We start from the raw sequence: 26,940 nt of genomic DNA on the forward strand, positions 1-26,940 counted from the left end.
ATGCCAGTTCTTTGTGTATTGAGTTTGGTGGCCTCAGCCTAGAAGGTAACATGAGGCAAATGCAGCACGATCAGCAGCAAGAGGCTGGTTCTCCCTGGGGAGAATTCAGCACTCACCCGATGATGGCCTCGGTGGTGGTGCTCACCCGATGAAGGGGATGAAACCCAGCAGATGATAGAAGCCAGCATGGAAAATTCCCAATACAGGTTTTAAAGATGATCGTTGGAGACAGAGCTGGAACAGGCCCATTAGGTCCTTTCCCTTTGCAAGAGCAGAACATTATCCTCACTCCCATGCCAGAGAACATAACAACTGATACGACACTGGAGTGGGAGCTTGCTTTGCTGGGCATGGACTGGAGAGCACAGGATGGGCACTCCTGGGACCTGCCTGAACATTCACTCAAGAGAGCAAACAGGAAACCAGAGAAACATACAAGACAACAAGCAAATGGATTTCTGTTGAAATAGCATATTTGTAAAAACATCAAACAAGAAACATAGCTCTACAATTTCCCCCAGAGTTATAGAGAGTCCTTGCAAACGTCTTTATTACCTCCCTCCAAGAGGCTGCTCTAGCAATTTGATCTGGGACAGGGGACATTACTAATCGCTGAGAATCAGGAAAACTCCAGCAGACAAAATAAAAAGGGGAGATGCAGCGGATTCAGTTTCTAACAACAGTCTAACATGCCTCCTTCCCCCTTTCCCTACAGCTCTCACAACCAGCTACTTCCATACCCGCTTACAATCTCATGAGTAGACTCCAAACAGATTCTAAACCAGCTGCTGCTACTTCAGGACAATTCCTAACCAGAGAGATAGGGCCTAAGTTACAGAGTTCAAAGTTAGAGCAGCATCCCAACTCCTGCAAAGTCCAGGCCTGGCTGGATCTGGGATTTTGGTTTAAGCCCACTTTGACTCCTTACAGCCACAAAACCCCTCCGCAGAGGTGCTGTTAGGGACATATCCTCCCCAGATCTTGTAAAGGGCTTGGATCTGTTACTCTGGTGTAAAATTACTAACAGTGGCTTTGGATGTGGGAAGAGAGGGAGCTCTGATGAGGACAAACCACTGTTCTGTTACTTGCAGGAGGTGAAATTTGCAGGTATGGATGGAAGGAGCCTGGAGCAGTTGGGACACTGTGATTTGGAAATATGAAGGTTGGGAAACCTGTTTCATAGCACGATCCTGACAGAATGACTCCTGTGGTCAATGTCAAATCACTCTGCCATGGCCTGTTATTAAAGAACCACCACCAGTGCCAGGGAAACTAGTGACAAATACTCCACCCAGAGACAGTTCTGCTTCTACTGCCTATATTTCCTTTCCCCTGTGCTTTAATTCCCAGGGACTGTTTTCAGGCAGTGTGGGAACACATCTCTTGGAAGCGTCTGTTGCTGCTTATTTACTATTCCTCCCTCTGAAGTCATAATCATCTGTTTGTGACATCACAGATGGCTCTGTGGAGAGAGATGTGATGTCACAAGCAGATAAGTACGTTTGTGGAGGGGAAAGGAATAAGCAACAGAGGAATGTAAGACCCTGATGGGCTGAGATCCTGTTTGCAAATGTCCCCAGTAATTAAACAAAGAACAGGTGAAGGGAGATGCTGGGAAGACAGGGTCTCTCAGCAGGACTGGAGAAGGCCTGGAGAAGGTTTTGCAGTTTGCCATGTCAGGTCGATGGCCCTTTAGATAGGACAGGGGGATGGTAGGCTTATCAGTGAGCCCTCTGGAGCGAGAGGTAGCATGGCACATGTTCCACTCTCTCAGCTCTGGGACCTGGAAGTGTTGCAGATGACACAGATCCAACATATCTTGTAATGATCCCCTATGATTTGCACTGGCAATGCCCTGCAGGGCTCGGCAGCCCCTGAGCTCTCCTGGCAGCTGGGGATGGGAAAGCAGAGGAGGGAGAGAATACAGTTGTGGCGCTGCCAAATTGGGGCTAGGGGCCATGTTATTTCTACCAGATGCCAACACAGACTAGGCCTGTAGGGAGGGAGTCTATGTTAGCAAGGGGTGAGGTGGTCCAGGCCAGCTCCATTCACTTTCCTCTTTCAGTACAAGTCCAGCGGATAGGGCTGACGAAGCGGGAGGGAGACTGCAGCCCCCTCCCCCAAGCCCTGAGAAGAGAGGCAGTTTAAGTATACCAGGAACCCTCTGACTATCCATGGCTAAATCAGATGGCAGGGCCCTGCCTGCTGGGAGTTTCAGGAACCCTGGTGGGAGAAAAGGAATCTCTTCCTCTGGCTCCTGAAGGCGCCTGGCCAGGCTGTGCAGCGTGAGTGGGTGATACCGGGCCAGGAGCCCAGGGCAAACAGCAGCCCAGGGTGTGAAGGGGCAGGAAGGGAAAAGGGGCCAATCTTTCAGTGAACATGTGCTGCAGATACCCTCTCCTCCACTGGCCTGGGATTTACAGCCACTGCAGGTGAGGGTGGGGGTCTGAGATGGCCTGAAACTCCAGAAGGTTCAATACACAAACAGTCTCACACCCCGCCCCCAATCGCATTAGAATAAAAAAAGAACATAAAGGAAACAAAGAGCATAAAAATATCTGAGAGACTTCAATTCACTCTCCGGAGTTCCAAAGAGAGTGGCCGTGCCTCCTATTGTACAATAGAGAGAGTTATACAGAGCTTCAATATAGAGATCTTTCTATATATATATATATATATATTTATAGGTATGTATATATTTATAGTGTATTGCGTTTAAAACAGCCGTGCCTGCTTCTTCAGCTCGTTCCTCTTCCACAGGGCCAGGCGGTCAAACTCTGCAATGGTCATGTTGAAGATCTGATAGAACTCGTCCTGTGACAGGTGGCGCTGGGGGGACAGCAGAGAGAGGCATGAGGCAGGGTGTACGGGCCTGTGACAGCATGAGGGAGGGCGGCTGCCATGGCTCATAGCTGAGAGTGCCTGTGCAGATGCCATTGTGACTCTGCGTGAGCATATGCAAGCGACTGCCTCGGTGTGTTTGTGTGTGTGTGCGCGCACGCCGGTCATTGTGACTATCCAAGTGTTATTGTGTGCAGCTCTGTGTGTATCTGTGTATGTGCAATTGTAAGTGTGACCAGGTGCAATCGTGACTCTGCATGAGCACACACGAATGCCTGTGAGTGTGTGATTGTGGAGGTGCAGAGCTGAGCGTGTGCGATTGTAGCTGTGTGAGAGTATGATGTGTCTGAGTGGGATTGTGTGTGAGCATGACCGCGTGCCAGCGTGTGCATAAGTGACCCCCTTCCTTGGCCTGCAGTTGGGGCACAGATTTGCACTGCCAGTGCCGAACCCTGAACACCACGTGGTGACCTCTCACTCCCACCCAGCACTAGGGAATTTTGTTGGCTTCAGGCAGCCAGTCCCCACAATGGGTCAGTGACCTTCTAGCCTGAGCTTTTCAGAGGAGGGTGGCTTGGGAAGCATCTGGCAGGGGGGATCCCCTCTGAATTGTCCCAGATCTCAATGGGGTGGGGAGGAGTGAAAGCTTTGGTGTGATGTTGTGCTCCACAGGGTGATGTCCATGCAGACAGCATTAACCCCTGCTCCATCTGCACGGAGCTTAGGTCTGAAACACCTCAGGTCTCCATGGTGGGAGATGACATCTAACAGGCAGGAGGGCAGCTACCCTTGTTCCATTCGTACTTCCTCCCCCAGCCCTAGCTGCACTGAGGGAGGAGGGAGGCAGTGTCAGAAGGGAAAGGCTTTGCTTACCTCTAACCGAGTCCTGTCCACATCCTTGGGCAGCTGGTTCCTCCCCCTGGTGGTCACCATGAGCAGCTCATAGGGGTATATCTGCAGAGACAGACAAAGAAATGCTTTGGGGTTGGTGGTTCTCTGAGCTGTGAGCCAGGGAGCAGTCCAGACCGTACAGCTAGAGGGAACCCACAGCAACAACACAGCGGCTAGTCCTTGGGCCTGTTCTGTTTGGCTCAGGGGTGGTGCTGCCCAGAGGCCAAAAGGTGCAGGCCCAACTCCCACAGAAGAATGGAGCTCACGCTGACACTGCAAGGCAGGGGTGCTGCTCTGATGGAGAGGCTGCCCTGAAGGGTGACACTAACCCAGCTCCACGTCTGCCCATCTCCAGAAGGCGAAGACTGCTTGGCTTGTCACAGAGGCCAGTGGTTCCCAAACTTTTTACTCAGGCAACCCACCAACTGCATTTTGTCTTTTTTTTGCAACCCACCATTACGTACGTGCACCCTCTGCCCTGGCACTCAACCCTAACCCTGGCGCAGTGTAGAGGAAAGGCTGTGGGGGCAGGGAACGAGCCTGTCCCGCATTCCCCCTGCAGCAGTGGCTCCTGTCTCATGATGCTGGGACCAGCTCCTTGCTCTGGATGTTACGACCTGGCACACAGGGTTGGAGCACCACTCGGGTTCGGTCCAGCAGGTGGTGCTGCAACCCCATGTGCCAGGTTGCAAAACCTGGAATGGGAACCAGGCCCAGCCCTGCAGGACTGGAGCCAACACTGTGGGGCAAGTGCAGAACAGGCTCACAATCCATCTCCCTCCATCTCACAATCCATCTCCCTCCAGGGTCTCTCCTCTGCACCAGGTCGGGAGAAATGTATGTTTGCTTAGGCCTGTGTCCAGTGATGCGTTAACCTGGTTCTGGATGTAGCAACCCAGCTAAAACCTTCTTGGGACCCACTGGTGGGTCAGGGCCCACTGTTTGAGAAACACTGGTGTAGGCGATGACCTAGCATCCTACCCAGCATCCCCTCTCCCCATCTAATAGGTTCAGCATCCACAGCTGGGTGGGAGCCGCTGCTGCTGAGCCCAGCATGACAGCCGTGGTCACCCACCTCATCAGTTCTTCCCCCAACATGCAACTTGCTGCTGGGCAAAGTGTTTTGAGACACCCAGAACGTAAACCATGCTCAACTGCAGCCCATTCTGTTGTATCTGATAATAGCCGGAGGGTGGCTGGATTGAGGGAAAGTGAAGCCAGGGCATGTCTGAGGCAAGGGAAGGTGTCTGAAAAGGCCTCAGTTCAAACATGGGCTCTGGAGACCAGCCCAGGACACAGGAGATGGAGGGACAATCTCCAAGGACACTGCCGTGGTGGCATTCGGACATTAGATGGCATCACTGACAGGATGGCAGCTGTTCCCCACTCCAAGGAGAGTCTTACCTTGTATTCTGTAAGGAGAGAAAGAGAAGGAAAGAGACAAGAAACGGGTCAGTCAGCAGCCTCCGAGCCTTCTCTTTGACATCAGGCGAGAGCCCCGACTCCCCACAGGAGAAACCGCCCCACCTGTGTTCTCCCCTTGTCTGTCCTGCCTCTGGCAGCTGCTCCCAGGGGGCTGGCCAGAGGGTGGGGTTACAGTGTGCAGGCTGCTCTCTCTCACTCCCGCAGCTCCTGGAATCTCACTCATTGTTTCTAACGCAGCTCAGGGGGAAGGGAGGCACCAGCAACACTGAAGACAGCTCAGCACAGCTCCATGGAGAGTGCTGGTGAAGGCAGGGCCTGATCCTGCAGTGTGCTCAGGGCCCTTCGCCAACATTGACTTCACGGGAGTGGAGGGTGCACAGCTGCCTGCAGTATGGTGGGGCCTATGAGAGATGCTGCCAGGTGCTTTAGGCCAAATGGTACTTGTTGCTTTTCATAACATGAGCCTGAGTGATCCCTGCACTGGGGCTGAGCTCAGCACTGGGCAGGGAGAAAGGGTGGGTAATGGTGGGTCTATACCAACTAACCTGACCCTGCTGCTAATGGCCCCTAGGGAGGCAGGAATAGCCAGGGCACAGTACTGTTCAATGAAGGGGATATGAAATGCCCCTCATGTGCTTGGGGGGGCAGCCCAAAGTCATAGAATATCAGGGTTGGAAGAGACCTCAAGAGGTCATCTAGTCCAACCCCCTGCTCAAAGCAGGACCAATCCCCAGACAGATTTTTACCCCAGTTCCCTAAATGGCCCCCAAAGGATTGAACTCACAACCTGGGGTTTAGAAGACCAATGCTCAAACCACTGAACTATCCCTCCCCCCGGTTATACTGGCTCCCAGCCAGCCAGAGGGAAACTCTCTGTCATGAGAATTCCCTGGACGATGGATCCACCACCACTGCAGCCTCTTAATGCAGAAATGAACTGGGCCCAATATTCATAGGAATAGTTTTATTACAATATTTTTGCATTTCAAAGGAAACAGTGCTATGGCTTAGCTTTAACCCTTCCCCTACTGGGTTTGCAACCCCAACACTGCAGGAATTTGCTAGGGAACGAGAACGGGAAAGAAAAACTAACTGGATAGTGACAGAACAAGAAGCAATGGTCTCAAGTTGCAGAGTGGGAGGTCTAGATTGGATATTAGGAAACACTATTTCATTAGCAGGGGCGGCTCTAGACATTTTGCTGCCCCAAGCATGGAGGGTCCACTGGTCCAGGGACCAGCAGACCCTCGGTAGGCAAGCCGCCGAAGGCACCCTGCCTGCTGCCCTCCCGGCGCCGGCAGAGCGCCCCCTGCGGCTTGCTGCCCCAGGCACGCGCTTGGAGTGCTGGTGCCTGGAGCCGCCCCTGTTCATTAGGAGGGTGGTGAAGCACTGGAATAGGTTACCTAGGGAGGTGGTAGATTCTCCATCCTTAGAGGTTTTTAGGGCCCGGCTTGACAATGCCTTGGCTGGGATGATTTAGTTGGTGTTAGTCCTGCTTTGAGCAGGGGATTGGACTAGATGACCTCCTGAGGTCTCTTCCAACCCTAATATTCTATGATTCTAAAGCAAGAAACTGATCCCGAGCTGGCAGAAATGCAAAAAGCAATAGCAGGAACGGTGACAAATACATGGATTGTTTTTTCAGGTTTACAGTGTCAGGGGCCATCAGTAACACAGCTTTGAAACACATCATTAGCAATGTGACGGTGTCCCATATCTGCTGCCACAGGGCCAGCTGGGGGCTCTAGGCAAGAGCACAAAACAGTGTCTCTTGTGCAGATCTTGCAGGCTGTCGTGTTCGGAGCTCAAAGCTGACTGCTGTGCAGGATCTGGAGGAGAATACCTAGCAAGCTCTCACTCCCATATGAAGGGCCACTCTGAGGCCTCAGCAGGATGGCAGTGTCCCTTTGAAGCACATTGCCATAGGCTCTAGCAGCACATACTGTAGGACTGCTAAGGCTTCCCAGGAACTGTGCCCTGCTTACCTCGCATCCCCCAATTGACGGCGTTTGTGCTGTCATAGTGGAAGAGTTCAGCGCTGGGGGGCTGCAGGAGAAATGAGCACACAGAGGGGTCAGCACGAGGGGAGTTTAGATAAATACTCAGCCCTTCTATCACACCTTCCATCTGGGGAGCTCAAAACATTTTACAAACGTTATAATTAATCCACCCCAAGGTAAGTATCATTCCCCTCATTTTACAGATGGGGAAACTGGGGCACGGGGAGGTGAAATGACTTGCCCAAGATCACATAGTGAGTTAGTGGCAGAGTCAGGAATACCACCCAGGTCTCCTGACTCCCAGCCTATGCATCAATCATGGGACCATTTCTAAAGTCCTTGTTGCCCAAAGTTACACAGCAAAGACATCACTCTGGAAAGCACACACCTCCCCACCCTCGGAAGCAGAGATTCTGTTCCCCTGCATCTGAACTCCAGGAATCTGGAAGAGATTTTACTTTCAGGGTAGGGCACTTGCCACTCCTAGATTCCCAGGACTGGCTGAGACTTTTCTGATCTCTAGTTTCTACTTGGATTCCACACAAAATACACCTGGGAATCTCTGGATGTGTCTTAGCGGAGGGCGCAACGCCTGGAGGCAGGTGCTATGGCCAGGGTGCCTCTGTTCCAGGAATGCATGTACCTCCAGAAAGAACCCCCCCAATTCTGAGGATCCAGAACCCCAGAGTGAGGATTCTGAACCCAGGCACAAAGAGGTTTCAATAGCTATGAGGATCCTGCCCTAGACCTGCCCCCTCCCCATTCCACAGGAGGTGTATGTGCCGGACCTGTGCAGCCACTCGCCCACGAGAAACATTCTGAAACACCGCCACCTCGTGACCGATCGGGGGTAGCCAGTGACACTCACCCTGTGCAGCCCGTTCCTTCTGTAGGCAGGGAGGGATGCAGATTTCGAAATGAGGGGATCTGGAAAGAGAAAAAACAAACTGCATAATCCCAAGAGCAGGGACTGGTCTCTTGTGCTTGGGAAAACCTCAGCTAGTGAGCTAAAGCCAAGGCATCTGGTCCCCAAACACAGCCCAGGTTTAACTATGAAGAGGAAGGAGGACGCCTGCAGGGTCCGGCCCGGGTGATGAAGCTCCCTTATAGCCACAACATTGGCAGGTGCATCAGAGAAAGGGGAAATGCAGTGCTGCAGCTGGCCCCTCCTGCAGGCGAATGCAGGAGCCCATTGGACACCTTGCCTGTTACACTGGGGGGTGGGTTCCTCTGTACTTTATATTGCTGAGTCTCCCCTTGCAGGCCCCTGTCCCAGTCACCTCCCTTCCAGCTGTGGGCTGGATGCCCCTCGGAGCCCTTGGATTCTGCTCCCAGTTGCTGAGTGGCCTGTCTCCCTGGGGAATGAGAGACCAGGACAGAGACTCAGAGCACGGAGTGCTGAGTCACCTTGGGCCCAAGCAGCAGGCCGGGAGGAGCCTCTCAGGACCTAGAAGACTTTGCAATATGCACTCTGCCACTCCACCTGAGGTGACAGACACTAATGCAAGAGGCCTCCCATCCCCACTAGGAGCTGCGTACATAGGAATATCATCATGTTCCATGGGGGAAACAGATTCAGAGCGCGTCTACAATCTTAAGTCCACCTATTTTAGGTCAACATAGAGCCACTGCAGTAATTACTTCGGTGGCTGATGCTCACACTACCCTCCTTCTGTCGGTGGTGCACGTCCTCACCAGGAGCACTTTCACTGACTGAAGAGGGGCAGTGTAGCGGGCAGTGAGCCAGGGTCTCAGCTCCACGCAGGTCCCCGCCAGGAGCCCAGTTGCCCCCCAGGGTTTCTCGTCTCCCCACTCCCAGCCAAGAGCAGGGGGAAGCTGCCCGGGGCTTCTCACCTTCCCACTCCCAGCTGGGAGCAGTGGGGAAGCCACCCGGGGCTTCTTGCTTCCAGCGGGGAGATCCACATCCAGAGTCCAGTCAGCTGCCATGCTTCCAGCAGGGAGGGAGGAGCTGGGACTCTGGTGGGCAGCAGGGCTCCCAGCGGGGACCTGTGTGGAGCTGAGAGCCCGGGCTCTGAGCCCACTACACTTCCCCTCTACTATTGATGGAAGTGCTCCTGGTGAGCATGTGCATCACCGACAGAAGCTTGGAGAGGAGGCCTGGTAGCAGGTCCAGCAAAGCCATGAAGTCGACAAGACAGCCAAAAGCCCATGTAAGGAACTCAGTGTCTACACAGACCCTGTGTCACCCTAACTACACCGACATAAGCCCTACGCCTCTCGTGGTGGTGGAGTTATGATGTTGATGTAGTAGGGCACTTACATCAGTTGTCTTATGTTGACCTAACTCTGTAGTGTAGAGCAAGCCTGTGAGAGAAGGGATTTACCCAAGATGACAGCAAATCAGCTGCAAAACAGAGACTGGAACGCCGGAGTCCTGACTTCCACTCCCATGCTCTAATGACCAGACCACACTCCCTCCTAAAGGAAAAGCCACCCTGGCCTCTCTGCCTGCAGTGAAAACCCCCCTCCCTACCCCACTTTCACAAGGCCCGCGGATGGAGGAGCACAGAGTGGAAGGGAGGGGGAAGATATACATACCACTGTCAGCGAGGTAATGTGTCCGGGGAGCTGCAATGAGACACAAAGCAGGAAGTCAGCACAGGCAGAGAGGCATTTACTGTGATAAAAAGCCCTACCAGGCAAGAGGATCTGGGTTTGCAGAGACTGGCATCCTTCACCTTGCTTCCACGGCCAGGGACAACCTCACTTCACAGCATTCTCTGCTTCTCCCAGCACTACCCCACTCACCCTCTCACCGCTTTCATCTCCACAGCATATACCTTTCCCTTCACAGCACCTTCCAAGTGAGCATCTCAAAGTGCTTTATGAATATTGGTGAGCTGAGGCTTCCTGCCTGTTGTGGTAACTGGGCCTGCAGATTTACCATGACTGTGAGCTCAGCTGTAACAAGCGAGTGGAAGTTTCTAAAAGGTCACAATGACCCGTAACAACAGCTCTTGAGGGGAACAGGTATGCCAGGGAGACAGAAAGACGGAACGAGTCCACACACAAAGGCCTATTGATCTAACTCAAGGGCTGGGTTAAGCTCATGCTCGATAAACAAGAAAAGTGTGGAACCAGAAATCAGTGAACCAAAATTGGTGTGTCAGAAACTAGGCCTAATTGATGGATAAAATGAAGGGATGGGCTATTCCACCCATCACTCCCTTTTGGGGTCCTTAATGAAAGAGACATTGGGGAAAAAATTAACTGCTGGAGAGAGATTCACCATCATAGCTGCCAACCCACCATATCCTGGGATCCTGGACCTTCTTTGTCCTAATTCTGAGAGATGTCTTGATCAGACTGGGCCAGAGAAAGGGACCCAAATGACACCGCAACTTCCATCAGTTCCAGCTAACTCCCAAATACCACCTGGGATGTGAGACTTTCTCTCTCTCTCCCCCTGGCATATGTCCTCTTCCTTGCCCACCTTATTTCTTCTCTTTCCTAACCCTCTCCTTTTTAGCTGGCCAAGACTATGTATTTTGCAACAATGCTGTCTGTAAGCCGGTGACCAGAAAGAGGCAGCTAAAAGCAATGCTCTAAACAGTGCCATGCTGGTACAAGTTTGCCAGGTCTCGGATTGGTTGATAAGACCATGTGATGGGCCTGTGTGTCTCCAGCAGAGAGGTTGCAAGTGAAAGTCAGCACCAGAGAAAGAAGCTGCATTTTCCATCTTTGCTGTTCTTTTCTCTCTCCTTTTTGTGTTTGTCTTGTTCTGTCTTCTCAGGAAATGGGACTGGATTTTAATGACAGCTCCAGCCCATCTCAACTAACTTCTTCTCTTTTACCTAAAAAGGAGTTATTACCATCTCTCATAACACCTAAGAGACTGTCTAACAAAGGGTTTTTTTTTAAAGGGAATGAGGGATGTTGCTAAAATGGAAGCCTAATTTAATACTTGACATTTCAAAAGCTTTATCTAGTTTTCCATCTTTTTCTGTATCTTTAATAACAGATTACAAAGGATTTTTAACATGGTGTTTGCCATGGTACTAAACTGGCTGACCGAAGTCTCTATATACCAAACACCAAACCTTGTTTAACACTGTTTAATGTTGGACAGAGACCGGGTCATGTTAACACCTTTGACTCTCTGTGCCCTTTATTCCATTTAAATTAATGCAACCCCCCCACCTCACCCCCAGAAGGATTAGCCCACATTTTACAGATGTGGAAACTGAGGCACAGAGTGAGAAAGGGTCACGCAGTGAGTTAGTGGCAGAGTAGGGACTAGAACCCAGAGCTTCTGATGCATAGATCCCTACTCTAACCACTAGACATGCTCCCTCTCTACAAAGGCCTGAGAGCAGGGATTCAGGTGGGCCTATCCTCCATGTCACTATTAGCAGCTCCTGCAGCATCTTGCAGGCTTGGCCACTGGGGCTGAGGGAGGTGGCTCTGCCCATCTGCAGAGAGGAGACCACATCTAAAGCTTTGAGGAGACTGCAGCCTTGGGCAGCTCAGAGCTCCTTTTAAGGCCACAGTTACTCTGGCCATATGGAGAGCTGCTAACCTGTTTGTTCACAGTGGCAGCAGGTTCTGCCTCTGCTGCTCCCTCCCCCCGAGAGTTGATGCTATTATGGGACCTCAGTCAGAGCGGCAGGGCTCACACATGGGTTGGCTCCTCCCCCTACCCTGTGCCTTATATCCCCTGGCGGACTTGACTCCAGGCAGCCCTGAAATATCCCTGTTTTCAGACGCTGGCACTACTGAGACCCCATAGCAGGCAGGGGCATCAGAACCAGAGCAGCCAGCAAAGTCCTTCATAGGAACTCAGTCCAACCAAGAGGCCAATTAGAGGATGAGCTGGCAAGTTGTCTATGGTGCCATCTAGTGACCAGCCTGTGCAATTGCAGGTGTGTAATTCCTTTGTAGATCTGAATTCCCCAGTCCACAGAAAATGAAGGTGGGACTGACTGTGTGGCAGCCCTAGGGACATGCAACCCTAACTCACAATGACGAGGGGTTCCCAGAGAAACTCAGACAAGCCCAATGATCTCAGGAGATGTATTTGTCTTTGTGTTTGTCATGGGCATTTCTTTGCCTCATGGATATAGCTATGGGACCAAACTAACACAAGCTCAGGTCTCCTCAAGGCTTCTCCACCATAGGCACTCAAACACCCTAACAGACGATCTGATGTTATTCTGGCTCCCTGAGGCATTCAAAAAACCAAACACAAGCACCAAACACCTGAAGCACAGACCCAAACACTGAGCCCTGAATGCCGCCTAGAGGCACATGTGTAAAGGACAGATGGTTCCCTGATGCAGCCATCAGGGGAACGAATTGTCCAAGACTAATTTCTTGGGGCAAACTGTGTCCCTTACAAACATCCAACCCCTCCAGCCGTGTTGAAAGGCACTGGTTCAGGTGTCCTTCCTTCCCCACCATGCCAACACCTCATGCCAGGTCGTGCCCTCGTAATGGAAGTAGAAGTGAGAACACAGTATGAGGCGGGAAGAAGAGATGGCAAAGCCAATGGCTGATTTTTGTGATGTGGCCACATAGTCTGAGATCCACCAGCTCATTCCCCCCACACAGAACAGCCCCCTGCTGGGAGAGATTGCTGGTCAGCCCCGTGGATCCTTTTACGCTCACATGGCTGGATCTAATCCAGCCTGTGTAGATCTGGGCATCGGGGGTGAAAGACTGTTTATCTCATTCACAACCCAAATGTCAGCCAGCTCCCAACCAAATAGAAACCACAAGCTCTTCATCTTGTGTGAGCCAAATAGCCTGCCCACTGCTGCTACGGTACTCTTGGCATTCCTTACAGCCGTTCAGTGAGCTCTCGTAGCCGGCTGTGTGCAGGGCCTCTCTGCTGCCGGCTGAGCTGCGGGGCGGCGTCCAGGGGTCAGCGTAAGAACTGGATCGTGCCTTCATCTCTTCCTTCAGGATCAACCTGCCGATGCCGCTCTGGATCTAGGCACCATGAGGGGAAATGGAAAGGAATACACTTCAGACACAGGTGGGACGTTCTCTGCCAACCAGCAGCGGCAGCACCACTCCGCCACAGTGTCAGCACACAATGCCGCTAACGCTGGACTTTCCTGGGGTAAGGCCAGCTCTCCTTATGGTTCTCACATCCAACCCAGCACCCAGCCAGCAAAGAGGGCTTGGTGCCTCTTGGTGAGCACAATGGCTCCTTCCTCTCCCCAAGCAACATCTGCCCCATAAGGCAGCTCCACGCTCCCCCTGGTCACATTTCATAGCAGAGGGTTATTGGCCAAAGTCAGAGGTCTGCGGGTGCCTGCACAAGGGAGGGGAAAGTCCATGAAGGGAAGGAAGGCACCAAAGAACAAGTGGGCCTGAGTGGCCTAGTGCATCGGCTTCCCCTGGGAAGGCCAGACAGAGCCTGGAATGGAGGGGCCCACAGCATGTGGATGGCGCAAGACCCACTCCTGGGGCAGAAGCATCTGGAAAAGGCACATGCCACAGATTTACTCCAGCTGTGATCTCCGAACAAGGAGACTGGGCCAAGGCAGTCTTTCCCGGCTCTCTGCCATGATCCCTGCCAGGGCGTGTGGCCTCCAAACTTGCTGCCAGCTCTCTTCTCGTCTCCTCTGTTGCATTTCTCTCTCAGGGGAGGAGTTGAGAGGAGATGCCAGTGGGTAGGTGGGGAAAGGATGGAAACAGCCGTTTACCTTGTGCATCCCCCGGTCAAATCCGTCCTCTTCTCCCCCTGATGAGAATCTGCGGGCTCGTGGTACTGCAAGGAGACGGGGGCAGACCCAGTCAAATGCACAACATGGACAAATACAAACAGCAGGCAGACACCCAGGCAGGATTGCTAGCGATGGGCCCCAGGGTGAATGTGCATGGCAAATCACCCAACGGCTGAGGGGACTTCAGGTCCAGGGTTCTAGATGTGTCATCATTTTCCATCAGTGCCTACCCTCGATTTAACTTACATGCCCTCAGCACTGGGCCTTCCCTGGGAAATAGGGGCTCAAAGCCAACACCTCCCAGAAAATGACACATGAGGAGGTTGTTATTGGGTTTCCCGTGGCCTTGGCCGCACCCAGGGCAGGTCTGGCTCCCTGCGTTACCTTTGGGCGAACCTTGGAAAGGCCAGTACTCGGACTCGGAGTGGTAGTACGGGTCTGGGGAATAGGCTGGGCTGTATTTGGAGGACTGTGCAATGTCTTCGCTGGTTTTGCTTTTCGTAGCTGCAGGTGGATTGTCTGCAAAAGCAACAGAGCACGAGATTTAGGAAGGAAACCCAAGCTCTGGAGGAGATGCTGTCAGTGTGACCATGGCTGTCCCACACAGACAACCAAGTGCCTCCCAGCTCCAGTAAGCAGAACCCTCCCAGCAGACTTTGGTTTGGAGATAACAGTTATGGCGGTGCTTCTCCCCAAAGCCTGAGGGGCCAGGTATGTCCCCCAAGCAAAGGGCAACCAACGGAGGTAGCAAGCTGGCTGAGGCTGATGGGTCACCCACCAGACCTGGAGATCCAGCTGGGGGCGTGGCACATCCCCCTGCTCCACTCTCCCCAGAGGCTTGAGGTCTCCTGTCCTGATTGGTAATAGTCCATGATCAAAGTGCTGGACAAACGTTAACTGATCACACCTCGCACCGCCGGGAGGTCGGTAGCATCACCCCCATTCTACAGATGGTGAAGTGGGGGCACAGAGAGAGGAAGTTAAGGTCACACAGCAGGGCAGTGGTAGAACTGGGAACAGAACCCTGTAGCTCCTAGCACCCAGCCCCAGGCTCAGTTGCAAACAGCTGCTCTGTACAAAATGGGCTGAATAGGTTGCCAAGCACTCTGATTGTAAGGGCTCTATCCCGTGCACTCCACTCCAGCCTTGCATCTTGCTCCGAGTCCAAGGCGCTGAGGTGCAAATGCCATGACATCATGATGCAGAGCCTTTGGCTGCCAGGCTGAGTTACAAGGTAGCCGCCAGGATGGTGCTGATCCAGAGCCCACTATAATGTTGGCTGGTCCTAATTTCTTGCTCTTCCTCTTTAACCAACAATTTTCCTACTGCATCAGCCAAGGAAGCAGGAAAACACAAGGGCTACTGAGATTAGCTGCTCCTCCCTCCCTAGGTAACCTCGCTCAGGAATGCAACAATGTCATCACCAGAAAAGGGCAGTAAAAGTGCCATGGGGACCTGGAAGCCTGAGGAGAGATCCAGAGGCAAGGAGCACAGCCCCGGGACAGGGCAAAGGGAAGGAGTGCGCTTCCCAGAGGGCATGTTTGAAGGGATGGGGGGAGGTGACTTTGGCAAGTACCAGGCTGAGGAGGGGATGTGATGGGTTGTGTGTGTGTGGGAGGGGAGCCCCATGCACAATGTCATTGGCTCTAGTTAGAGCCATGAATACAGGCCCATGGCTCCTGTGCTGAAGAGCTATGGCCCACAGCAGCAGTGGAATGGGGTCTCCTCCCTGCACAAAGGACTCTAGGCTGGCTTCAGGCCATACGGCAAACGTTGGAGGCTCCTGCTCCACCGTTAAGAAAACAAAATGGCAGCCTCTTCAGAGCTAGTCTCTTCCTCAGCAAGCATGCGAGGGGCAGAGGGCACCCCTGCAGGATTGCTGCCACCTTGGTTATGGTGAGCTGAGAGAGACGGTGCCAAACTCAACCTCAAGGCCTGGCCAGCTAAGAGTGCTCAGAGCTCCCCAGTAACATGCCAGGGGTCAGTCAGGAGAACACAGCAAAGGCAGCTACTTACAGCGCAGAGGGGTGCAGACAGCCAGCAGGGGGCGTTAGGGGTGTTAGGCAGACAGGACAGAAGAGACGCACGGAGGGAGAAAGGAGAGTCAGAGTTACGGTTTCACAGGGAAAGCTGCTACACAAAGCAAGTTGGTGAGCACACAACAAGCCCTCCTCAGCAAGGGCCTGGCTGGTGCCAGGCGCCCTTGTGCCACCTCCCCAGACATCCCCCACTCCCACAGCCCCAGCCCTCTCTACAGGTTACCGACACTCCCTTTCAATCTGTAATGTCCGCCTGGGACAGTCAGAGGTTTTCAGGACGTTGGGATTCCCTTTTCAGTTTTTTCCAGGTAATTTATATTATGGCTAGCGTTAAAAAAAAAGCATGTACTGCTCACTCCTCTCTCCTCACAGTTCTGCCAGAGCACCCTGACCCACAGGGCCCCTGCTATTCCAGCCCTGCCCTGTGCTCTGCTATTAATGCCCTTCAGGCTCTTGACCTGCAGCACCCTCTCATCCCCAGCCATTCCAGTCCCCGTCCCCCTGTACTCTGATGCCATCCCTCAGTCCTGACCTACAGCACCTGCTTTCCCATCTTTGGCAACTGCTGAGCACTGGAGACAAATATCTAACCTGGTGTTATATCTGAGGAGGGGGTTGAACCCCAAGTGACCGGTAAGCAGATAGATCTCCTGTGCTACTCAACTTCTCACTCCCACCACCTGGGCTTTTTGCTGAAGGCAACGTGAAATGTCACAGCTTTGTGCCTGCACTAAGTCCCACGCCCGAGGAAGTGCAGCCACCATGGTTGCCAGCGCCTCCAGCCTTTCTCGACACCTCCTCCTGCGCCTGCCAGGGCAGCCCCATGACCTGGCTCTTTGCCTAACGATGCCATTCCCCTCTGTCCTAGATTAATTTTATCTTGGTCTCACACCAGTATAAATCTGGAGTAACCCTGTCCCAGTCCAAGGAGTTACTCAGCAGTGTAACTCGTCCCTAATCTCTGTCTGGCCCTTCCGATGCCAGGACTATTAAGTAATTGGCAATCACCCCAAAGCAACACTCAGACTATACCGTGTCGTTTATAGATGGGGGGTTTCCGGTAGATGTTACTCTCTCCGGCAGCTGAAGGAAAAAAGAGAGAGAGAAGAAAAGAAAGAAAAGAAAAGAAAAGAGAAAGGACATGGAAGTCAGTGTGTGTTTACTGGGAGCAGTGGATATGGAGAGAGCATGGAAGAGGAGATGCAAACCCCCAGTCACTCGTCTGTTACGTACAACATTTTTCACCTCCATGGACTTTAAGCAAAAAAATGCAACCTAGTTCCAAGGCATTTCATCAAAGATGGATCAGGGTCTGGTTTGGCTTATGAGGTGGGGGAGAAAGAGGGTTAAACCTGTTTTGGAAGCTAAGCACCCACATACTATGGCGATGGGTGCTACAGAAAACCCTAGGGTAGAGAGGAAGTGTGTGTGCTAGAGGACATGCAGTGAGCATGCTCAGTGTTAACACCATGCACTGACAGAATGGCAGATGCTTCTCCTTCCTGTCCCCACTGTTGGTTCTTCTCAGACAAAGATGTCTTGGAGGGGAAGAGGGAGAGGGGACACCTAGAGACCAAGGATCTGGGGGTACCTCTCTGTCAGTCAGCCCCATGGAGTGGGCTGTTACTGATGGATTTTCAGGAGGGAGGTCATTTCTTGGGGGCGCAGGCATCTAGAAGAACTATCCATGATCTACCTGAGAGCAAACCAACATCAGCCAAAGCCTCTTTCAGCCAGGGAGAAATAGAGCTAGCTGGGAAGGGGAAGCAACTTGGAGACTGTGCCTATAGCTACCCTACCAGCGCTAGGGCCTATCAGCTGAGCCGGCGGAGCAGGGATGGGGCCATCCATAAAAGACATCAGCAAAGGGGTAGGAGAGCTCCGCTCCGCACATATAGCTGTGGTGGTGGGGTGGCCGGAGAGGGAGAGGGCTGAGATAGAGGGTTGTGTGCAGGGGCGGCTCTAGACATTTCGCCGCCCCAAGCACGGCGGCATGCCGTGGGGGGCACTCTGCTGGTCGCCGGTCCCGCGGCTCCGGTGGACCTCCCGCAGGCGTGCCTGCGGAGGGTCCGCTGGTCCCGCGGTTCCACTGAAGCCGTGGGACCAGAGAACCCTCCGCAGGCACGCCTGCGGGAGGTCCACTGGAGCCACGAGACGCCGCTCTCCTGGCGACCAGCAGAGCGTCCCCCGCGGCATGCCACCCCAAGCACGCGCTTGGCGTGCTGGGGCCTGGAGCCGCCCCTGGTCGTGTGTAGAGCTGGTCACCATGGTGGTGGCTGCGGCCATGGATTGGTTACATGGGTGAGCATGAGGAGAAGGCTGTGAGGCTGCAGCTCCAGTCCAGTAGTCACCTTGAGAGATGCTAATTCTGTACTATGTATGTGCATACTAAAAGTGGCCTGGATTTTTTAAACACCTCCCCCAAAATCTGGGTGCCTTTGGTCCCAGGTTGCCAGCTCGGCCACTCTAGAGACAAGGGCTAACTGCAACATAAGGAATCTAGGTTTGCAGTCAGCACCCCACCACCCACATCTGGGGATTTGGTTCAGGCCCATCTCGAAGGTAAACTTGAGAGCCAGTTAAATGGCTTTAGAAGGGGGGACAGGTCAAAGGTCCCTTGAACTTATTAGGGTGGGTTTGCTTTACGTGGACTGAGTGGATAGTTTTGGATTTGACGAATGGTCCAGTCTGTCCTTGTGACTGCAGCTGGGAGGAGGAGTGAATCCCTTCTTGCTGCCCTATTGTGTATCCTATAGAAGTGATTGGATAGGTGCTTGTTTCCCTCCCAATCCCTCAGAAGATCAGTGGATGGATTGAGGGGGCAGTGGGCCTTACCTGGTGGCCCCCTGGAGTCCCTGCTGGAGGGGAGCAGCCATCTGGCAAGCCCAGAAGACTCTGGGGGAAGGGTGCACCGGGCCCTAGGGGGAGTAGGAGGAGTATAAAATAAATCATCTGTAAAGAATGGGTGTAGAAAAGCTTCTAATCAGAAAAGCTTTGCCTTGTGATCCTCTAGGGAAGGGAGGGCAGGGTCCTTGCAGGGAATTTCACTTTGTGCGGGGCAGGAGGCAGTGGGAAATGGCAGGGGAGGGTATTGCAGACTCTGGACGATGGGAAGTTTAGGTGGGGTTAAAGCTGCAGGTCTTGTTTATGGATGGCCTTTATTATGGGACGTGTCCTGCTGCTGCTAGCTGACTCTAGGCAGGCAGTGGTGCTACTCATGCGATACACACGTACAGCACATGCATGCATGCAATAGACACAGTGCTCCCCACAGGCCGGAGGTTTCCAGAGCCTACCTGGAATGTGGAAATGCTTGGGAGCTTGGTAAGAGGTTGGAGTAGAAGACCTCACATCTAACTGGCTATAGTAGGGGGAGCTGCGCCCACTCTCTGTGCCTGGAAAGCACGGATCGGAGGGAGTGACAGTGATTGAGAGAGAACAAGAGGCAGAAGAAAACTGGTGTTAAATGCAGCCATGTTAGAAGAGCAGCAAGCCACCTGTGAGTCAATGGCTGGGGAGGAAGGGATGGATGGATGGGGGTGGGGTTTGCTACACACGTCGTGAGGGAGGAACTGACGGTTTACAGATGGGGTTAGATAGGAACCAGAGGGAAATCCACAGGTGCATGCCATTCATGGGTCTAGCCCAGAACCCATTGCAGGGGCCCAAAACTCCTGTCCAGGATTTCCCTGTCATTCTCGCTTGTATGGCAAAGTCTTTGATGGCGACTGTCCTAAGAGCTTTATCTACAAGGGTTGGCGCCTTACTGAACAACATGGGGGGAAACCCAGCAGAGGGCAAGTCTGCCATACTCATCTCTCTCTGGGTTTTCCTGCCCATTCCCCCCTTAGATTTCAAGGTACAGCTGTGCCCTGCTGCCTCACCCGAAGATGTGCTAGCCCGGGTGTGTGTGAGGATTCACCCCCAGCGTTGACAGGTACATGCATTCTGATGCATCCCTCACTTCCCAGGATAAGCAAGTCAAGCATCAGCTGCGCCACTAGTTCCAGTGCCGGCATGGAGCCACCAACTTGGATTTTCTGTAGTGATGGGGCGACGCTGTGACTGAGTTGGGTATGAGACAGGAGGAAAGCCCCAGGGAGTGGAATTAGCTGAACTGGATTGTGCATGAGGCAGCCAAAGGCAGATCACTCCACAGAGGGCACACACCCCTCAGAGAGGAAATCCCCCCTCCCGGCATCCTGCAGGCACTGTCGAATTTAACTCCTCCTTGTTCGGAGTTGGGATTTCCCAACATTACTTGCGCTGCTGCCAAAGGGATGGCCAAGGCCTCCGGGAGAGGCATGAGTGTCCTTGTGATCCCAGCACACTGCTCTGCTGCTCTCCGCTGGCTGTTTTAACCTGGGCCGGGCCTGGTGGTGTGAGGGGCCAGTGTCCTTACCTGAGCGGTAATAATGATGTGGGGAGCGTGGGATGGTGGGAGACATGCCCTGGCGGCTGTAGGTGGGGGAGTCGATGTAGCCTGGGCTGGAGGCCCGTCTCTGCCGTATGTCAATACTTTCATAGATATCCTGGATGGGTGAAAGGAGATGAGAATGAAGGGCATGGGTCGGAGAAGGCGCAAGTGCCTCAGATTCTGAAGCATGGAGATAGCTGAAACAAGGCCTCATAAAGGAGTCATAGAGTGGGGGAAGGAGGTGTTTGTATAGGCAGAGTCACAGCTTTTCAGGAAGGCAGGGTCTTCTCTTTCCTTCAGGGAAACGCCCCCACCACCCCAACCCCATGGAAGCCAGGGACACTGACTCTTCTCAGCTAGGACAGGGTAAAGCCTTTGTGATGTAACGGCACAGTGGGTGTGGTGAGCTGGGTGGTGCACAGGCCTGTGTGTGGCTGTGGAATGGGTGTACAGTACAAAGTAGCCATCTGGCATTTAGAGACAAGTCACGCATCTCCTATGTGAGCTCTGCTCCTCTCAGCATGCCTGGGGCTTAACAGCAATAGCTGACTGGAGTCGTGTCCCCCTGCAATGGATCTTTGCAAGCAGAGCAGCTGAGAAACACCACTTTCCCATTATTTGGTGGTTTGACTTTTTTGGTGCCTGGAGAATTCCCTGTTTTTTCCCTTCACAATGTCCCCAAAAAAGGGATGCCTCCTCCCCCACCCCACTGCTTTGGCCAAGGAAGGCTGGATGCATCTCTCTCCAGAAACTGTCAACATTGCTCCAAGATGCAACTGATGGGCCCACCTTTATGTAACAAAGATCTCCCCCCTCTTACACCAGGGCTGAGCACATGGGCCCTGCTCCCTGTTTCAGAGCAATCTCAGGCAAACATGGCAGGACTGTGCGGCTGGCACTCCAGGCCTAACTTGAAGAAAGCGACTTCCAGTAGAATTACTGCATTAGCATCATAAGCCAGATTCACTCCCGGTGTAATTCCACTGACTTCAATGGAGTTACACCAAGAAGGGATTCAGCAGCCCAATAGCTGTCTCCATTCAGAACCCCCATTGTCAGGCATGAGGGGTCCCCTTGGTCCAGCCAAATCCTTCAGTTATAACTCCACGCAGGTCCCACCCACCTCCAGCCGTGCGGTCCCAGAGGTCTCTGGAGCACGGTGTACTTACCTGAGAATACGGAGACAGCGTTCCAAGGGACTGGACGGGGAGGAGGTCCAGAGACAGCACGGAGGGAGAGAAGAGAGAGGGACATGATTAATGGGCAATATGACTGACCCAAGCCTCATAGCACTTCATCTGCCCAAAACTACAGCCCTCTTAGTGAAACCACAGCCACATTAAAAGGGCCAGGCACTGAGGGAAACCTGTGGGAGAGAAGGCTCCATCGATGGGAAATAAATAGCAGCCTGTCCCTCCACCTCAGCCACTCTGAGTCCAGGCTGGAGCACAGAGGGGCTGCCTTGATCCCATCCAGCTGGTGCTCCAGGGGAAATGCCTGGTGGAGGAACTCACGGGAGCAACTCATTTCTCCCCAAGGGGAAGAGACTTTGGGGGAATTCTTCAGCTTCTTTCATTTGGTGCAGAATATCCCCCCTCCCCTTCACTGGAGCTGGCAGGCAGGTGCTCCCATGGCCATGCTGGGACATACAATGTATGGGAGAATGAAGCCATCCAAGCTTCGCTTTCCCAGTTTGGAAACAACTGAAACAACCAGCCCTTGGAGCCCGTAAATCAACCCCTTGCCTGCTCGTGTCTACGGAGTCTGACCTGTTCACAGAGCGTCTGGCTCTGCATGCTTGTAGCAAGACTCCAGATACAATGCTAAGTCCAAGAGGGTCCTGCTCTTGCCAACCCAGAGCCCTAGTGTTCAGAGGGGATTTCTCCTCTCTCCTGCCTGTCTGAGTTTCACATACAAATAATGACATTATAGCAGCTGCACAGAGGGGAGGGGAGGGGAAATGCCCTCAGAGGATGAGAAGGGACAGGCTGAACCTGGGAAGCTCCAGATGCAAATGTCTGGCTATGGTGCTTCCCTTGGAGTTGGTGAAACAGCAGCAACTAGCTCAATGGGGAGGATATAAACAGATGGGAGCTAAGCGAGGTCAGATGGGTTCACAGGAGACACCATCCCACTATGAAACATGGCTTCGTGACCTACTATGCACATACAGGGGTCAGAAGATGCCACCCAGAGCAGCACTGGGCCGTCTGGACAACACACTAAAATTGCATCAATTCAAGGGGTTTACACCAGACAGCAGCGAATACAGTGAGACCCACCCAAAGCAAAAGACTCCAAACCCCACCCCACAGCTTGCGAGGCCTCCGTAACAGCATGTTGCTGAGCCATCTGACGCACAGTAGCTTCCCAGGCTACCTTTCTGTTGCTTTCTCAGGCCTGGTCTACACTACGCGTTTAAACCGGTTTTAGGAGCGTTAAACCGATTTAACGCCACACCCGTCCACACTAAGAGGCCCTTTATATCGATATAAAGGGCTCTTTAAACCGGTTTCTGTACTCCTCCCTAACGAGAGGAGTAGCGCTAATATCGGTATTACCATATCGGATTAGGGTTAGTGTGGCCGCAAATCGACAGTATTGGCCTCCGGGTGGTATCCCACAGTGCACCACTGACCGCTCTGGACAGGAATCTGAACTCGGATGCAGTGACCAGGTAGACAGGAAAAGCCCCGCGAACTTTTGAATATCATTTCCTGTTTGCCCAGCGTGGAGCTCCGATCAGCACGGGTGGCGATGCAGTCCCAAATCAAAATCCAAAAAGAGCTCCAGCATGGACCGTACGGATGTGATCGCTGTATGGGCAGGCAAATCTGTTCTATCAGAGCTCCATTACAGAAGATGAAATTCCAAAGCATTTTTAAAAAATCTCCAGACGGACGCCATAGCAGGGACTCAGCGCACTGCTGCGTGACAAGCATAACGGAAAGCCAAAGAATCAAATGGACACTCATGGAGGGAGGAGGGACTGAGGACTCAAGCTATCCCACAGTTCCTGCAGTCTCCGAAAAGCATTTGCATTCTTGGCTGAGCTCCCAATGCCTGTACAGTCAAACACATTGTCCGCGGTGGTTCAGGGCATAGCTCGTCAATGTACTCCCACCCCCCACCCCCGGAAAAGGGAAAGGGAAAAAAATCATCTCTTGACTCTTTTAAATGTCACCCTATGTGTACTGAATGCTGCTGGTAGACGCGATGCTGCGGCACTGAACTGTAGCATCCTCGTCCCCCCTCCTTGGTGGGTGATGGTACACTATGGCAGATATCTGTCATCATCATCAGCCTTGTGGCAGATGGTGTAGTGCAATACGACTGGTATCCATCCTCGTCATCATCCCATAAGTACTCCTGACTGGCCTCCCGGTCATTCCCAGTAGATGGTACAGAATGGCTGGTAACCGTCTTCATCATAGCAACAGGGGGCTGAGCTCTATCAGCCCCCGCCCTTCATGTGTAAAGAAAAGATTCTGTACTGCCTGGACTATCATAGCAGCTGGAGGCTGCCTTCCCCTCATTTTATTTCACTAACAAGTCACTGTTTCTTATTCCTGCATTCTGTATTACTTCAGCACACAAACGGGGGGACACTGCAACGGTAGCCCAGGAAGGCTGTGGGAGGAGGGAAGCAACAGGTGGGGTTGTTGCAGGAGCACCCCCTGTGAATGCCATGCAGCTCATCATTCCTGCGGGATCTGACACAGAGCTGCTGTGCTCTCTGGTTCTCTGATACACTGGATCTCTAGTACACTTGCCCCATATTCTAGGCAGGACTGATTCTATTTTTAGATACCATAAAGGAGGGATTGACTCGGGGAGTCATTCCCATTTTTGTCTTTTGCGCCCCCGGCTGATCTCAGCCAGGGGCACCTATGACAGCAGCAGAAGGTATAGTGCAATACGACTGGTAACCTTCATCTCATTGCCAATTTACAATTTACAATAGCATGGTAGACAGTACAGAACGGCTGCTAACCATCTCTGCTGTCATGCAAAAGCAAATGAATGCTTCTGTGTAGCGCTGCTGAATCGCCTCTGTCCGCAGCATCTAGTACACATACGGTGACAGTAACAAAAGACAAAACAGGCTCCATGGTTGCCACGCTATGGCGTCTGCCAGGGAAATCCAGGGAAAAAGGGCGCGAAATGATTGTCTGCCGTTGCTTTCCCAGCGGAAGGAGTGACTGACGACATTTACCCAGAACCACCCGCGACAATGATTTTTGCCCCATCAGGCACTGGGATCTCAACCCAGAATTCCAAGGGGAGGGGGGACTGTGGGAACTATGGGATAGCTACGGAATAGCTACCCACAGTGCAACGCTCCAGAAATCGACACTAGCCTCGGACCGTGGACGCATACCACCGAATTAATGCGCTTAGTGTGGCTGCGTGCACTCGATTTTATACAATCTGTTTTACTAAACCGGTTTATGTAAATTCGGAATAATCCCGTAGTGTAGACGTACCCTCAGTTGCACTGTCCCCCGGCGTTGGAGGTCTGTGCTGCTGCATGCCATCCCTGTCTGTGTCATAGGCCATGTCGCTGTCCACAAGAGGCCCCGACATGGCAACCTGCATTCTCTGCTTTATCCAGAGATCATTTGCAGGCGCAGCTCTTATGGATGAAAGGCAGCAGAGCCCCCAGCGCACAGTGCTGCAGAGCGCCGCAGGGGCAGTTGCCTTAGCCAGCTCACAAGCCAACCACCCTTAGACCTGGGACAAAAACCCACAGTGAAAAAGCAGAGGTGCAAGGAATCCAGAAGCCAGCAGTGTCTTTTCTTAGCTTCCCCCCGTATGGTGCTTTCCAGAATCCAGGCCCCCATTCTCCTCTTGCCTACACTAGTTTTACACTGCGGAATGTCAGCGACCTCCATGGACTAAATCTCAATTTACACAGGTGTAAGGGAGAGAAGAACCAGGCCCTCAGTGCCCCAAGGCCCTGATCTGAGGCCAACAGGAAACTCAACACAACACGGTGAGTCTGTGTACTGAGCTATGCTTCCCGGGCAGGTAAGAGCCCCATACAGCTCCCGGACACTGCACACAAAGGACAGTGTCACTGTTCCCACCTTGGTACAGAGGGCACAGACAGCTGAGTGCTCTGGACGGCTGGCTCACGATGAACCCAGGCACCTGCTTCACACTGGAGATTTCAGAGAAGTCATTGCTGGTTATTACAAAGGTCTCTTCTGTGACCATTTTAAAGGGCCCAATTCTACCCTCAGCTTCTGTAGTCCTCAGTGGGAGCTGGATTAGGCAGGATCTAGCTTCCCTCCATGTCAAATCCATGCACTCATCTCCTTCTCATTTAAGTGGGTGAAACTGTCCAGCAGTCCCAGCTTGCCCCCAGGATTAGGGCAGGGGAAGTCCCATGCCAAGGGCTGTGTTGGTTTCCTTCCACACAGCTCTTTCTAATATCCCCGTGGACATGGACAGCACCATTCAGCTCCCTGCTCCCTTCCCGTCCCCATCCAGTGGAGTCAGCGTTAGATAAGGGCTGTCCTGCCTAGACCCTTGCTCTGCGGACACTGGTGAGGCTTCCCTGCAGCAGGCCCTCTGGTGAGCCTTCCTGCACCCCATCTAAGCAAGGAGGGTGCTCTTTGGAAAATGGACTGCAGAGTAAATAGCTGCAATTAAGGATCAGATTTTCAACAGCACCATTTGGGGTGTGAGCAGTTCAGGTGCCTGTAGAGTGACCCCGCTGCAGATCTGTCCTTACAGTCTGTGCTGGGCGGAGGGTGCTGTGGAGACACCCCCTTCCCCTCATTCATTTCCTGGGCTCAGATGCACTGGGTGACATTCCCCAGAGGAGCCATTTCTTGGGGCCACCTTTCTCCTCAAAGCACTCCCTTCGGATTACATGGTGTGACCAATCGCCAATGGCCTCTATCAGCATGGGCAGAGTCGTAGACTGTCACTAACTGATGCTGTAGCAGTTTTCTGGCTCACTCTTGTGGCCCACAGTGGAGGAGGCTGGGGCCAAGGTTCTCCTGTCTTGGCCCATCCTGGATTTCCAGACAACAGACAAGAATCCTCCTTGGAGATGTTCTGGGCCAGATTCTGTTCTTGGTTCCCCCACTGTAAATCTGAAGTAACCCCACTAATGCCAATGGAGTTATTCAGGATTTACACCCACAGAACTGTGTCATCCCCACCCTCACCCCCTCAAAAAACCCTCATCAGATCCTGAGGTCCCTGTCTGCAAATGCCAAATGCAAATGCCCTGTCTGCAAAAGACTCAGTACCTCCCCATAGCTATATCTCTCCAGCGTCTCATCTGACGTGTATCTGTGATAGGGCTCGTAGGAAATGAGGTCGGGACGCTGCACCTCGTAGATGGCTTTAATCTTGGGAAGAGCTGCCAGGTCTTTGTAATTAAGGATCTCATTATCCACTTTAGCCTAGGAGACAGAGAGACAGAGGCAGAGAGACGGAAACAGAGAGAAAGATGAGGAGAAAGGGAAGGAGAGGCTGGAATATACAGTGTGAAGCTCCCATCAGAGCAAACAGAACCGGTGTGCCACCACAGGAAAGGGAAAAACGTAAGGAGATGTCCTCATGAGAGGCACAACATTCTCCCAGGAAGAGAAGAGGCAGCAGTGGGGAAAGGG

General features: G+C 52.8%; 1 protein-coding gene across 7 annotated transcripts in view; it reads right to left on the bottom strand.

The window, feature by feature from the left end:
- Window positions 1–451: 451 nt before the first annotated feature.
- ABLIM3 (actin binding LIM protein family member 3) overlaps window positions 452–26,940 on the bottom strand; it is a 114,568-nt gene continuing 88,079 nt past the window's right edge. For 3 of the 7 annotated variants that reach the window (XM_045026711.1, XM_045026713.1, XM_045026712.1), the window contains 14 exons: window positions 26,575–26,730; window positions 21,478–21,507; window positions 20,294–20,423; window positions 19,188–19,286; window positions 16,924–16,974; window positions 14,237–14,371; window positions 13,832–13,896; window positions 12,962–13,109; window positions 9,717–9,746; window positions 8,026–8,084; window positions 7,143–7,203; window positions 5,137–5,144; window positions 3,715–3,795; window positions 452–2,829 (listed from right to left, as the gene is read on the bottom strand). In XM_045026711.1, coding sequence (XP_044882646.1) covers window positions 2,716–2,829; window positions 3,715–3,795; window positions 5,137–5,144; window positions 7,143–7,203; window positions 8,026–8,084; window positions 9,717–9,746; window positions 12,962–13,109; window positions 13,832–13,896; window positions 14,237–14,371; window positions 16,924–16,974; window positions 19,188–19,286; window positions 20,294–20,423; window positions 21,478–21,507; window positions 26,575–26,730 — 1,167 coding nt within the window. In that variant the 3' untranslated portion in view covers window positions 452–2,715. Of the gene's footprint in view, window positions 2,830–3,714; window positions 3,796–5,136; window positions 5,145–7,142; window positions 7,204–8,025; window positions 8,085–9,716; window positions 9,747–12,961; window positions 13,110–13,831; window positions 13,897–14,236; window positions 14,372–16,923; window positions 16,975–18,726; window positions 18,810–19,187; window positions 19,287–20,293; window positions 20,424–21,477; window positions 21,508–26,574; window positions 26,731–26,940 lie in introns of those variants that run through there. The other 4 variants (XM_045026714.1, XM_045026716.1, XM_045026715.1 and 1 more) reach the window with 4 other exon arrangements.

Source organism: Mauremys mutica, chromosome 8, assembly GCF_020497125.1.
Source record: "Mauremys mutica isolate MM-2020 ecotype Southern chromosome 8, ASM2049712v1, whole genome shotgun sequence".
Classification (NCBI taxonomy): domain Eukaryota; kingdom Metazoa; phylum Chordata; order Testudines; family Geoemydidae; genus Mauremys; species Mauremys mutica.